This window comes from Tachyglossus aculeatus, chromosome 3 (assembly GCF_015852505.1).
Source record: "Tachyglossus aculeatus isolate mTacAcu1 chromosome 3, mTacAcu1.pri, whole genome shotgun sequence".
NCBI classification, from domain to species: Eukaryota; Metazoa; Chordata; class Mammalia; order Monotremata; family Tachyglossidae; genus Tachyglossus; species Tachyglossus aculeatus.
The window spans coordinates 25,647,466-25,663,127 of NC_052068.1; the positions used below are offsets into that span (position 1 = coordinate 25,647,466).

General features: G+C 43.0%; 1 protein-coding gene across 1 annotated transcript in view; it reads right to left on the reverse strand.

Moving 5' to 3' along the window:
* Positions 1 to 15,662, reverse strand: part of CC2D2B (coiled-coil and C2 domain containing 2B) — a 154,875-nt gene that overhangs the window by 75,732 nt on the left and 63,481 nt on the right. The window contains exons 16-18 of the mRNA XM_038744430.1: positions 14,729 to 14,932; positions 5,068 to 5,160; positions 1,156 to 1,250 (exon numbers count right to left, since the gene is read on the reverse strand). Of these exons, the coding sequence (XP_038600358.1) occupies positions 1,156 to 1,250; positions 5,068 to 5,160; positions 14,729 to 14,932 (392 nt within the window). The remainder of the gene's footprint in view (positions 1 to 1,155; positions 1,251 to 5,067; positions 5,161 to 14,728; positions 14,933 to 15,662) is intronic.

The following is a 15,662-nucleotide window of genomic DNA, read 5'->3' on the forward strand; positions in this document are numbered from 1 at the left end:
CAAAGCACTATTCTAAGCGCCGGGGAGGTTACAGGGTGATCAGGTTGTCCCACGGGGGGGGCTCGCTGTCTTAATCCCCATTTTACAGATGAGGGAACTGAGGCCCAGAGCAGTGAAGTGGCTTGCCCAAAGTCACCCAGCTGACAATTAGCGCAGCCGGGATTTGAACCCCTGACCTCGGACTCCACAGCCCGGGCTCTTTCCACCGAGCCACGCTGCTTCTCAATAATAATAGCATTTGTTAAGCGCTTACTATGTGCAGAGCACTGTTCTAAGCGCTGGGGAGGTTACAAGGTGATCAGGTTGTCCCACGGGGGGCTCACAGTCTTCATCCCCGTTTTACAAATGAGGTAACTGAGGCGCAGAGAAGTGAAGTGACTTGCCCAAAGTCACACAGCTGACAAGTAGCGGAGCCTGGATTTGAACCCATGACCTCTGCCTCCAAATAATAATAATAATGATGGCATTTATTAAGCGCTTACTATGTGCAAAGCACTGTTCTGAGCGCTGAGGAGGTTACAAGGCAATCAGGTTGTCCCACGGGGCACTCACAGTCTTCATCTCCATTTTACAGATGAGGTAACTGAGGCACAAAGAAGTGAAGTAACTTGCCCAAAGTCACACAGCTGACAAGTGGCAGAGCCTGGATTTGAACCCATGACCTCTGCCTCCAAATAATAATAATGATGGCATTTATTAAGCACTTACTATGTGCAAAGCACTGTTCTGAGCGCTGAGGAGGTTACAAGGCAATCAGGTTGTCCCACGGGGGGCTCACAGTCTTCACCCCCATTTTACAGGTGAGGTAACTGAGGCACAGAAAAGTGAAGTGACTTGCCCAAAGTCACACAGCTGACAAGTGGCGGAGCCTGGATTTGAACCCATGACCTCTGCCCCCAAAGCCCGGGCTCTTTCCACTGAGCCACGCTGCTTCTCTTTTACTCTCCCAAGCGCTATATTCTGAAATTTCCATCAGCATTTTGAAAAACAATTCACAACTTCAAAGTAAAATTCAAAGTAAGGGCGTGATGACGGAATTCTGAAAACTGACTCAGATTTGCCAACACCTTTTCCATTTGAACAGTTTTTAAAAGGAAAGTGGTAAATGTTTTAAAAAGATCATTGTTTTTATATTGCTCCTTTTTCAGTGTGTACCTGGCAGATACGATTTCTTCATAATCTGTCACCATATCTGAAAGATGAAATTTATTGCTAACTTTGGTGACTTTTTTCAGAACCAGCGTCCTCATCTGAAAAAAAAAAAAAAACAGTGATAATTAGGGATATTTTAGAACCACATCTTGGGCATTTAAAACTAAGATCAGTCTTTATATGCTCCAAACTAACCACAGAATTACATCAGATGAACTGAGAGAATATCTAGGTTTTCCTAGTTCACTCATTTGCCTACATTTAGGTCTGCAGTTAAACCATCCCTTGTCAATTAATATCATCAAAAAACAGAATCAGAATCAAGTAACCTACCTCTAAATGTTTTTCTATTTAACATTTGTGATTCCTACCTAGAAAAAAAATTAAAGTATTGATAACCTTGAAATACCTAGATCTAGTATTTATTGGGCACCTGTGTATGAAGAGCACTGTACTAAGCTCTTGGGAAAGTACAACAGAATGAATGGTATTCATTCATTCATTCATTCATTCATTCAATCGTATTTATTGAGCGCTTACTGTGTGCAGAGCACTGTACTAAGCGCTTGGGAAATACAAGTTGGCAACATCTAAAGACGGTCCCTACCCAACAACGGGCTCACAGTCTAGAAGGGGGAGACAGACAAAAAAACAAAATATATTAACAAAATTAAATAAATAGAATTGTAAATATGTACAAGAGTAAATATGTACAAGCATGAATCCCTGCCCTTCTTTGGCATCTATTAACTTAATAAAGTGCATTTTCTCAGCTGTAAGAGGGATTAAATAACTGTTCTCCCTCCCCTACGAGGGTCAGGGATTGTATCCAGTTAATTTGCATCTACCCCAGCGTCTAGTAAAGGGCTTGACACTTAGTAAGCGCTCTATGCCTATCACTGTTATTCCTTTTTGCTTTTATTAAAGAGCAGCTTGTCCCGGTTGAAAAAGCTGGGAGATAGAGAAACTGGCTTCCAATTTGGGCTCTGCCACCTGTTGCATGACCTTGTGAGAGTCGTGGGTTCAAATCCCGGCTCCGCCAGCTGTCAGCTGTGTGACTTCGGGCAAGTCACTTCACTCCTCTGGGCCTCAGTTACCTCACTGTGGTCTCTCCCCCTCGTCCCCCTCTCCATCCCTCCCATCTTGCCTCCTTCCCTTCCCCACAGCACCTGTATATATGTATATATTTTTGTACATATGTATTATTCTATTTATTTATCTTACTTGTACATATCTATTCTATTTATTTTATTTTGTTAGTATGTTTGGTTTTGTTGTCCGTCTCCCCCTTCTAGACTGTGAGCCCGCTGTTGGGTAGGGACTCTCTATGTGTTGCCGACTTGTACTTACCAAGCGCTTAGTACAGTGCTCTGCACACAGTAAGCGCTCAATAAATATGATTGATTGATTGATTGATTGATTGGGACAATACTAAGCACTTGGGAGTCGGAGGACAAGGGTTCTAATTCCGGCTTCGCCACTTGTCTGCCGTGTGACCTTGGCCAAGTCACTTCACTTCTCTGCGCCTCATTGTAGTGCGCAGGTCCCGGCGTCCAGATGGTAGACATGATCCCTGCCCACAGGGAGCATAGAGTCTATAAGGGGCGGACGGACATTAAATAGTTTCGTTGCCGTCTTACGCCATCGAGTCGTGTCCGATCCATATTGACGTCATGGACACGTCTCTCCCAGAATGTCTCGCTCCATCTGCACGGAAGTGGTTTACCAAGGCCTCCTTTCGCATGGAAAACTCTCCCCCTTCTAGACTGTGAGCCCACTGTTGGGTAGGGACTGTCTCTATATGCTGCCAACTTGTACTTCCCAAGCGCTTAGTACAGTGCTCTGCACACAGTAAGCGCTCAATAAATACGATTGATTGATTGATTGATTAAACTTAAGTCTCCGCCCTCGACTTTCCCATGCTGCTGCTGCCTGACACACGTAAGTTTTGACTAGTAGCTGGTTTCCTTCCACTCACTAGCCACTACCCGAGCTAGAAATCATCATCATCATCAATCGTATTTATTGAGCGCTTATTATGTGCAGAGCACTGTACTAAGCGCTTGGGAAGTACAAATTGGCAACATATAGAGACATTCCCTACCCAACAGTGGGCTCACAGTCTAAAAGAAATGGAATGGGTAGGCCTCTGCTTGACTCTCCCTCCTGTAGTCGGGACCGGGAGAGTACTGGAAACTCTCCAGGTATGACCCTGAGAGGGGTAAAATAGCTTAGGAATGGAGAAATAGTAAACCATTGCAATATTTAAATAAGTACTGTGAGGTAAGGGCTTAAAGCATCAACACCCAAGTCAGGTAAAGCCAGGTAAATCTACATTAAAATATTTCCTGTGGAAGTCTAGAGTACACAGAATACGACCAGGTTCATAGTAAAAGGCAGGTAAATCTACATTAAAATATTTCCTGTGGAAGTCTAGAGTACACAGAATACGACCAGGTTCATAGTAAAAGGCAGGTAAATCTACATTAAAATATTTCCTGTGGAAGTCGAGAGTACGCAGAATACGACCAAGTTCATAGTAAAAGGCAGGTAAATCTACATTAAAATATTTCCTGTGGAAGTCTAGAGTACACAGAATACGACCAAGTTCATAGTAGACATAAAGGCAGGTAAATATACGTTAAAATATTTCCTGTGGAAGTCTAGAGTACACAGAATACGACCAAGTTCATAGTAGACATAAAGGCAGGTAAATCTACATTAAAATATTTCCTGTGGAAGTCTAGAGTACATAGAATACGACCAAGTTCATAGTAAAAGGCAGGTAAATCTACATTAAAATATTTGCTGTGGAAGTCTAGAGTACACAGAATATGACCAAGTTCATAGTAGACATAAAGGCAGGTAAATATACATTAAAATATTTCCTGTGGAAGTCTGGAGTACACAGAATATGACCAAGTTCATAGTAAAAGGCAGGTAAATCTACATTAAAATATTTCCTGTGGAAGTCTAGAGTACACAGAATACGACCAAGTTCATAGTAGACATAAAGGCAGGTAAATCTACATTAAAATATTTCCTGTGGAAGTCTAGAGTACACAGAATATGACCAAGTTCATAGTAGACATAAAGGCAGGTAAATCTACATTAAAATATTTCCTGTGGAAGTCTAGAGTACAGAGAATATGACCAAGTTCATAGTAAAAGGCAGGTAAATATACATTAAAATATTTCCTGTGGAAGTCTAGAGTACGCAGAATACGACCAAGTTCATAGTAAAAGGCAGGTAAATATACAATAAAATATTTCCTGTGGAAGTCTAGAGTACACAGAATACGACCAAGTTCATAGTAAAAGGCAGGTAAATATACATTAAAATATTTCCTGTGGAAGTCTAGAGTAGGCAGAATATGACCAAGTTCATAGTAAAAGGCAGGTAAATATACATTAAAATATTTCCTGTGGAAGTCTAGAGTACACAGAATACGACCAAGTTCATAGTAAAAGGCAGGTAAATATACAATAAAATATTTCCTGTGGAAGTCTAGAGTACACAGAATACGACCAAGTTCATAGTAAAAGGCAGGTAAATCTACATTAAAATATTTCCTGTGGAAGTCTAGAGTACGCAGAATACGACCAAGTTCATAGTAGACATAAAGGCAGATAAATCTACATTAAAATATTTCCTGTGGCAGTCTAGAGTACACAGAATCAATATATGAAAGCAACTCGGAAGTTTAGAAGATGCATTCAAATGAGAAAGGTGGCTCTGTAATGGCTAGGGTTTTATTCCCTCTCCCTTTTCAGTGGCATAAATTTTAAGATTGTGTTACAAGTGGCCAAAAAGATCGTGTTTGAGTGGATCACACGAAAGTGGTCCAATTGAACCCGATCCTATAAAAAAAAAGAAAATGTGTAAATATCAATAAGCAAATATATTGCTCTTACCTTCCTCATTAAGTTGGAAGAATGGCTCCTATGAGAAATAATAGCGTTGGCATCCGTAACGGGTAGGTCCTTCTCTAACTGGCTTTCATATTCCTAGAAAAGCAATTTTTTCAGTGCTTGATTATTCGACCCAAAATAGGATCCCAGAACGGCCGCTTCGGAGCACGAAGTTTTTTGTGCGTTGGGGTTGGGTGAGGTATCTCGATTACGATGGTCCCGTCGTTGGTTGGTGGCGGGGGCTGAGAAGTTCCTTGTAAAAATTCCTCCCTTTACTCCTCTTTTTCCTAGTCTAGGAATTTTTTTTCTCCTGGGCATCTCTTGACTGCTCTTCCACAAATTCACCAGCCTCAGTCCTCCCCACCTTCAAAGCTCTCTGTAAATTCCAACTCCTCCAATCAATCGATCAATCAATCGTATTTATTGAGTGCTTACTGTGTGCAGAGCACTGTACTAAGTGCTTGGGAAGCCCAAGTCGGCAACATATAGAGACGGTCCCTACCCAACAGTGGGCTCAATCAATCAATCAATCAATCGTATTTATTGAGCGCTTACTGTGTGCAGAGCACTGTACTAAGCGCTTGGGAAGTCCAAGTCGGCAACATATAGAGACAGTCATCATCATCAATCGTATTTATTGAGCACTTACTGTGTGCAGAGCACTGTACTAAGCGCTTGGGAAGTCCAAGTCGGCAACATATAGAGACGGTCCCTGCCCAACAGTGGGCTCACAGTCTAGAAGGGGGAGACAGAGAACAAAACCAAACATATTAACAAAATAAAATAAATACAATAGATATGTACAAGTAAAATAAATAAATAGAGTAAGAAATACGTACAGACCTATATACGTCTTCTCCGCTAATTCCCACACCCCAAGTCATACCAACCCAACGGCCGTCTCTAGCATGTATGCTATATTGTAATAATAATAATGATGGCATTTGTTAAGCGCTTACTATGTGCAAAGCACTGTTCTAAGCGCTGGGGGATATAACGTGATCAGGTTGTCCCACATGGGGCTCACAGTCAATCCCCATTTTACAGATGAGGTAACCGAGGCTCAGAGAAGTTAAGTGACTTGCCCGAGGTCACACAGCAAACATGTGGCGGAGCCAGGATTTGAACCCATGACCTCTGACTCCAAAGCCCGGGCTCTTTCCACTGAGCCACGCTCTCCTAAGCACTTAGTACTATGCTCTGCACACAGTAAGCACTCAATACATACCATTGATTGACTGACATTGATGCATGTATGTATCCATAGCCCCCATCGAAGCAGCGTGGCTCAATGGAAAGAGCACGGGCTTGGGAGTCAGAGGTCATGGGTTCAAATCCCGGCTCCACCAACTGTCAGCTGTGTGACTTTGGGCAAGTCACTTCACTTCTCCATGCCTCAGTTACCTCATCTTTAAAATGGGGATGAAGACTGTGAGCCCCACGGGACAATCCGATCACCTTGTATCCACCCCAGCGCTTAGAACAGTGCTCTGCACATAATAATAATAATGATGGCATTTATTAAGTACTTACTATGTGCAGAGCACTGTTCTAAGCACTGGGGAGGTTACAGGGTGATCAGGTTGTCCCACGGGGGGCTCCCAGGGTTAATCCCCATTTTACAGATGAGGTCACTGAGGCCCAGAGAAGTGAAGTGACTTGCCCAAAGTCACAGAGCTGACAATTGGTGGAGCGGGGATTTGAACCCCTGACCTCTGACTCCAAAGCCCGGGCTCTTTCCACTGAGCCACGACATAGTAAGTGCTTAACAAATGCCATTATTATTATCATTATTATTATTATTATTATTATCATTCCTTTCCAAACTCCTCAAGCAAGTTGTTCACACCCACTGGCTCCACTCTTCTCTCCCACCTCTCTCCATGACCTCTTCCAATCTGGCTTCCATCCTCACCACCCCACAGAAACTGCCTATTTAACATCAATCAATCAATCAATCGTATTTATTGAGCGCTTACTGTGTGCAGAGCACTGTACTAAGCGCTTGGGAAGTCCAAGCTGACAACATCTAGAGAAGGTCCCTACCCAACAGTGGGCTCACAGTCTAGAAGGGGGAGACAGACAACAAAACCAAACATGTTAACAAAATAAAATAGAATAGATATGTACAAGTAAAATGAATAAATAAATAGAGTAATAAATATGTACAAACAGATATACATATATACAGGTGCTGTGGGGAAGGGAAGGAGGTAAGACGCGGGGGATGGAGAGGGGGACGAGGGGGATGCGCTTGTCCTTCCCAAGCGCTTAGTACAGTGCTTTGCCCACAGTAAGTGCTCAATAAATACGATTGAATGAATGAATGAATGAATGAATGAATACCCTTTTCGACCAAGCTATGAGATCCCGCTGATCTAAGCGTTTACCACATCCTACCGTGACTACTGTAGGAGCAGCAGCGTGGCTCAGTGGAAAGAGCACTGGTTCGGGAGCCAGAGGTCATGGGTTCTAATCCCGGCTCCACCACATGTCTGCTGTGTGACCTTGGTCAAGTCACTTCACTTCTCTGGGCCTCAGTTCCCTCATCTGTAAAATGGGGATGAAGACTGTGAGCCCCCCGTGGGACAACCTGATCACCTTGTATCCTCCCAGCGCTTAGAACAGTGCTTTGCACATAGTAAGCACTTAACAAATGCCATCATTATTATTATTACTGCATCAGCCTCCTTGCTGAAAGATTCCTCTCCCATCTCTGTTGCCTATGCATTTGGAGCTGTACCCTATAATAATAATAATAATAATAATAATAGCATTTATTAAGTGCTTACTATGTGCAAAGCACTGTTCTAAGCGCTGAGAACTGTTCTAAGCACTTGATATTCACCCTCACGCCCCAGAGCACTTAAATACCTAGCCACAGTTTGTTTATTTATATTACTGAGAAGCAGCAATTCATACTACTATTATTTATATTATTGAGAAGTATTGAGAAGCAGCGTGGCTCAGTGGGAAGAGCCCGGGCTTGGGAGTCGGAGGTCATGGGTTCTAATCCCGGCTCCATCATATGTCTGCTGTGTGACCTTGGGCAAGTCACTTAAGCCTCAGTTCCCTCATCTGTAAAATGGGGATGAAGACGGTGAGCCCCCCCGTGGGACAACCTGATCACCTTGTATCCCCCCCAGCGCTTAGAACAGTGCTTCGCACATACTAAGCACTTAACAAATGCCATCATTATTATTATTACTGCATCAGCCTCCTTGCTGAAAGATTCCTTTCCCATCTCTGTTGCCTATGCATTCGGAGCTGCACCCTTTAATAATAATAATAATAATAATAATAATAATAATAATAATGGCATTTATTAAGTGCTTACTATGCGCAAAGCACTGTTCTGAGCGCTGAGCACAGTTCTAAGCACTCGCTTAGAACAGTGCTTTGCGCATAGTAAGCGCCTAATAAATGCCATTATTATTATTATTATTATTATTATTATTATTATTACTACTGCTGCTAGCTGTAGGAAACCGCCTGACCTCAGGGAGGTAGCTGAACTGTGAAACAATAATACTTCGTGGCCATCAAATAATAATGATGGCATTTGTTAAGCGCTTATTATGTGCAAAGCACTGTTCCAGCATAGCTGGCAGTCACCTAAGATCAATGCCAGGCAAAGGATGGGGGTACACACAAATAAACAAAGGTGCCAACTGAGGGAATCAATCAATCAATCAATCAATTGAAGAATTGATTTTGTTAATCAATTAAAGGGAATATTTCTTTCTCTGCAATTCCTCCAGCATCATCTGCGGGAAAGCTGCTGCTATTTCACCTATTGACCATCAGGCCAAGCCCAAACATGCTGCTCAGCTTCTTGCGGGCAGGGAACCTATTAATTCTGTTATAGTGTACTCTCCCAAATCATCAATCAATCAATCGTATTTATTGAGCGCTTACTGTGTGCAGAGCACTGTACTAAGCGCTTGGGAAGTACAAATTGGCAACATATAGAGACAGTCCCTACCCAACAGTGGGCTCACAGTCGTAAAGGGGGAGCTGAGACTCAAGTCCTAGAAATCTGAAATTATTGCACAAAACCACCTCCACCCTGTTTAGTACAGAGCTCTGGTACCCAGTAAGTGCTCAGGAAATGCAATTGATTGACGATGGCACAGAAGCCAGCAACACCCTTTTCTAAAATGGCCCTTCTTCCTGAATAGAGTCTTGGGTAAATTGGAAAAACTGCCCCAATTTAGGCATACCCTTAAACTTCCAATCAATCAATCAATCAGTCGTATTTATTGAGCGCTTACTGTGTGCAGAGCACTGGACTAAGCGCTTGGGAAGTACAAGTTGGCCACACAGTTGCCAATTCTTAAGAAAATTATCATTATTCATTCATTCATTCAATCGTATTTATCGAGCGCATACTGTGTGCAGAGCACTGTACTAAGCACTTGGGAAGTACAAGTTGGCCACACAGTTGCCAATTCTTAAGAAAATTATCATTATTCATTCATTCCTTCAATCGTCTTTATCGAGCGCTTACTGTGTGCAGAGCACTGTGCTAGGCGAAACTGAAAAATGGTATAGCATTTAGATCCGATGGGCATTCCTGCCACAAATCTATCATCCAGGAGGGAAATTAATACTTCATGGGAGTGGACAGGGAATGTGTCTGTTTATTGTTGTATTGCACTCTCCCCAGCGCTTAGTACAGTGCTCTGCACACGATAAGCCCTCAATAAATACGATTAAATGAATAAATGAATGAAAGAATGAGTGGACGAACTCTAAAAATGTCTTGGGCCTTCAATGCGATCAGTGTAGCAACCATCTTGAAGGAGAGAAGTCCAGAGACTTTAATTATCCTCACACAGACTGGCTAAACAGTTCATCAGAAAGAAAAGCGGAGGGGAGGTTTGGGGATTGGTTAAATGACTTTTCTGGCACAGCTAGTTGCACAGCCGAGAAGGAAAAATAACTAACTGTATTTAATATTTAATATTTAACTGTATTTAGTGGCCGTGATCTGATGCAGGAGAGGTGTCTGGGGATTAAAGACAGGGGAGTTTCCCAGGTCTTACATCTATCAGATCTATAATTCAGTTTAGAATCAGAGACTACTTAGAAAAGCACTACCTGTTGGGTGGCAAACAAGTCTCCAAATGAAACTTCGAAACATAAAATAGAAATGCATTCCTTTCATTTATTCATTCATTCAGTCGTAGTTATTGGGCGCTTACTGTGTGCAGAGCACTGGACTAAGCACTTGGGAAGTCCAAGTTGGCAACATCTACACTGTGAGCCCACTATTTTTAGACTGTGAGCCCACTATTGGGTAGGGACTGTCTCTATATGTTGCCAACTTGTACTTCCCAAGCGCTTAGTACAGTGCTCTGCACACAGTGAGCGCTCAATAAATACGATTGACGATGATGATGAACTAGAGACGGTCCCTACCCAACAGCGGGCTCGCAGTCTTGAAGGGGGAGACAGACAACAAAACACATGAACAAAATAAAATAAATAGAATAAATATGTACCAATAAAATAGAGTAATAATAATAATGGACTTCTGACTCCAAATCAATCAATCAATCAATCGTATTTATTGAGCGCTTACAGTGTGCAGAGCACTGTACTGAGCGCTTGGGAAGTACAAGTTGGCAACACATAGAGACGGCCCCTACCCAACAGTGGGCTCACAGTCATGAAGGGGGAGACAGAGAACAAAACACATGAACAAAATAAAATAAATAGAATAAATATGTACCAATAAAATAGAGTAATAATAATAATAGACTTCTGACTCCAAATCAATCAATCAATCATATTTATTGAGCGCTTACTGTGTGCAGAGCACTGTACTAAGCACTTGGGAAGTACAAGTTGGCAACACATAGAGACAGTCCCTACCCAACAGTGGGCTCACAGTCTTGAAGGGGGAGACAGACAAGAAAACACATGAACAAAATGAAATAAATAGAATAAATATGTACCAATAAAATAGAGCAATAACAATAATAATAATAGACTTCTGACTCCAAATCAATCAATCGTATTTATTGAGTGCTTACTGTGTGCAGAGCACTGTACTAAGCGCTTGGGAAGTACAAGCTGGCAACATCTAGAGACATGTTATGCCCATGCTCTTTCCACTGAGCCACACTGCTCATGACGAGGGACTCAGAAGGCTCCTGGACGCTTCAGGCTGCCAAGATGCCACCTCTGTCAAATTGTCCTCTCCCGAGACATGTGGTGGAGTCGGGATTCGAACCCATGACCTCTGACTCCAAAGCCCGGGCTCTTTCCACCGAGCCAGGCCGCTGCTCTGCGTTGGTTATCGACTGCACAGATGCCAGTCTGAAAGGCTCCGGTCCCCCTGGGCACGGTCCCAACTATCCCCGGCTCCGGGCCGTCCGGAGAGAATGGGATTTGGGAAGCGGCACATGAGAAGCGGCCCGGCCCGGTGGGTAGAGCACGGGGCTGGGAGGTGGAAGGTCGTGGGTTCCGATCCCGGCTCCTCCACTCGTCCGCTGTGGGACTTTCACTTGGGAGAAGGAGCGTGGCTCAATGGCAAAGAGCATGGGCTTTGGAGTCATTCATTCATTCATTCATTCAATCGTATTTATGGAGCGCTTACTGTGTGCGGAGCACTGTACTAAGCGCTTGGGAAGTCCAAGCTGGCAACATATAGAGGCGGTCTTTACCCAACAGCAGGCTCACTGTCTAGAAGGGGGAGACATGTGAAGTTACAATAATAGTAATAATCATCACCATCATCATCAATCGTATTTATTGAGCGCTTACTATGTGCAGAGCACTGTACTAAGCGCTTGGGAAGTACAAATTGGCAACATATAGAGACAGTCCCTACCCAACAGTGGGCTCACGGTCTAAAAGGGGGAGACAGAGAACAAAACCAAACATACAAACAAAATAAAATAAATAGAATAGATATGTACAAGTAAAGTAAATAAATAGAGTAATAAATATGTACAAACATATATACATATCTGACTACAAGAGGTCATGGGTTCAAATCCCGGCACCGCCAATTGTCAGCTGGGTGACTTTGAGCAAGTCACTTCACTTCTCTGGGCCTCAATCAATCAATCAATCGTATTTATTGAGCGCTTACTGTGTGCAGAGCACTGGACTAAGCGCTTGGGAAGTACAAGTCGGCAACACAGTTCCCTCATCTGTAAAATGGGGATGAAGACTGTGAGCCCCCCGTGGGACAACCTGATCACCTTGTAACCTCCGCAGCGCTTAGAACAGTGCTTGGCACATAGTAAGCGCTTAATAAATGCCATCATTATTTATTATTAGAAGCAGCATGGCTCGGTGGAAAGAGCCGGGGCTTCCTTGCACTCCCAGAGGACTCTCCCGTCAACTCCTTAGGCGGCCTGTCCGCTGAACCTCTTGACCCCAGATTTCCCGGTCTTCCAAGTTCATCCCCTCCCTTCTCACGGATGAGTGACAAAGGCCGACGAACTGTAGGCCGCCCCATCCTTTCCCGCTTCTCCAAAGACCCAGTGATCCGGTTGTTGCCAACCTGTACTTCCCAAGCGCTTAATACAGTGCTCTGCACACAGTAAGCGCTCAATAAATACGACTGATTGATTGATTGTAGGTGGTCACAGTAGCTGGACGGGTAGAGAGGAAAACCGAGAACTCAGACTTATTACAATAATAATAAATGCCATTATTATTATTTGTATTGCTGCCTGTCACCCCCCTTCTAGACTATGAGCTCGTTGTATTCTATTCATATTTATTTTATTATATTCTATTTATTTTATCATATTCTATTTATTTTATTTTGTTAATATGTTTTGTTTTGTTGTCTGTCTCCCCCTTCTAGCCTGTGAGCCCGCTGTTGGGTAGGGACCGTCTCTCTATGTTGCCAACTTGGACTTCCCAAGCGCTTAGTACAGTGTTCTGCACACAGTAAGCGCTCAATAAATACGATTGAATGAATGAACTCTCCCCCTCGTCCCCCTCTCCATCGCCCCCATCTTACCTCCTTCCCTTCCCCACAGCACCTGTATATATGTATATATGTTTGTACATATTTATTACTCTATTTATTTATTTATTTTACTTGTACCTATCTATTCTATTTATTTTATTTTGTTAGTATGTTTGGTTTTGTTCTCTGTCTCCCCCTTCTAGACTGTGAGCCCGTTGTTGGGTAGGGACTGTCTCTATGTGTTGCCAATTTGTACTTCCCAAGTGCTTAGTACAGTGCTCTGCACACAGTAAGCGCTCAATAAATATGATTGATGATGATGATGATTGATGATGAACTCAGACATGCAGAAGGAAGCAACATGGCCTAGTGGATAGAACATGGGCCTGGAAGTAAGAAGGACCTGGGTTCTAATCCTGAATCCTCCTTACCTCCTTCCCCTCCCCACAGCACCTGTAGATATGTATATATGTTTGGACGTATTTATTACTCTATTTTACTTGTACATATCTATTCTATTTATTTTATTTTGTTAATCTGTTTGGTTTTGTTGTCTGTCTCCCCCTTCTAGACTGTGAGCCCACTGTTGGGTAGGGACTGTCTCTATACGTTGCCGACTTGTACTTCCCAAGTGCTTAGTACAGTGCTCTGCACACAGTAAGCGCTCAATAAATACGATTGGATGAGCCCGCTGTTGGGTAGGGACTGTCTTTATATGTTGCCGACTTGTACTTCCCAAGCGCTTAGTCCAGTGCTCTGTACACAGTAAGCGCTCAATAAATACGATTGATTGATTGATTGACTGGACTTCCCAAGCGCTTAGTCCAGTGCTCTGCACACAGTAAGTGCTCAATAAATATGATTGATTGATTGATTGGACTTCCCAAGCGCTTAGCCCAGTGCTCTGCACACAGTAAGCGCTCAATAAATATGACTGAATGGATGAACGAATGAATGATCCTCCACATGTCTGCTGCTTGACTTTAGGGGCAATTCACTTCACTTCTCTGGGCCTCAGTTATCTCATCCATAAAATGGGGATTAAGACTGTCAACCCCAAGCGGGACAGGGACCGTGTCCAACCTGACAACCTTGTATCTACCCCAGAGTTTAGTACAGTGCCTGACACATAGTAAGCGCTCAACAAACACCATAAAGAAGCGAAAAACTGGCCTCTTGTTGATTGTTTTAGCCCCATGTGGGACAGCAGTGTGGCCCAGTGGATAGAACACAGGCCTGGAAGTGAGAAGGACCTGGGTTCTAATCCTGCCTCTGACACTTGTCTGCTGTTTGACCTTGGGCAAGTCACTTCACTTCTCTGTGCCTCAGTTACCTCATCTGTCAAATGGGGATTAAGACTGTGGGAGAGGGACTGTGTCCAACCCCATTAGCTTGTATCTACCGCAGTGCTTAGTACAGTGCTCGCTTGGCACCTCGTAAGCTACTGTTAAAAAAAATTATTGATAAACCAAAGAAGTATAACGCCAATGTATTTTGGTAGGAAAAAGGAAACAAAGATAAATTTCAAGACTTTTAGACTGTGAGCCCACTGTTGGGTAGGGACTGTCTCTATATGTTGCCAATTTGTACTTCCCAAGCGCTTAGTACAGCGCTCTGCACATAGTAAGCGCTCAATAAATACGATTGATGATGATGATGATGATGACTTAGGTATTTTGTTCGTTCCAAAATGCATTACATGCCAAAAGAGAAAAATCCAAGTACCTGAAATATTAAATCTGGTATTTCTCTGTCATACAGAGGTATTTGCTGAAGATGTGAGTGATCTAACCGTCCTGAATTTCTAAGCTGAATGAGCTGGAAGCGTTTACTTTTTGCAATCTCATCCTCGGCAGCAAAGGTAAATTCTTCTTCCAGCTGTTCAAGGCGAAAATATTTGGGGAGAGTTGGCCCCTTGTGTCTTGCATACTGTAAAATTGAAAAGAAAAATTGTGTTACTGTTTGAAAAATGAACGTGCTTTTTGCCCTCGGGTCTGCACGGGATAGCCCCCTGTGTCTTGCATACTGTAAAATTGAAAAGAAAAATTGTGTTACTGTTTGAAAAATGAATGTGTTTTTTGCCCTTGTGTCTGCACGGGATAGCCCCTTGTGTCTTGCATACTGTAAAATTGAAAAGAAAAATTGTATTACTGTTTGAATAATGAACGTGTTTTTTGCCCTTGTGTCTGCACAGGATAGCCGTAATGCGAAACTGACTCCAGACCCTATTTAATTCTTACACAACCCTAAGAAAATGAAAATGCCTGAGATAAGCCTGGCTTCAACTACCATGAGGTCATTCCAGAGTCTTCCCCCTTCTAATCAATCAATCAATCGATCAATCGTATTTATTGAGCGCTTACTGTGTGCAGAGCACTGTGGCCTAGCACTTCTAGACTGTGAGCCCGCTGTTGGGTAGGGACCGTCTCTAGATGTTGCCGACTTGTACTTCGCAAGCGCTTAGTACAGTGCTCTGCACGCAGTAAGCATTCAATAAATACGATTGATTGTAGTTAATAATAGTAATAATGGTATATGTTAAGCGTTTACTCCGTGCAAAGCACTGTTCTAAGCGCTGGGAGGTTACAAGGTGATCAGGTTGTCCCACGGGGGGCTCACAGTTTTAATCCCCATTTTTACAGATGAGGTAACTGAGGCA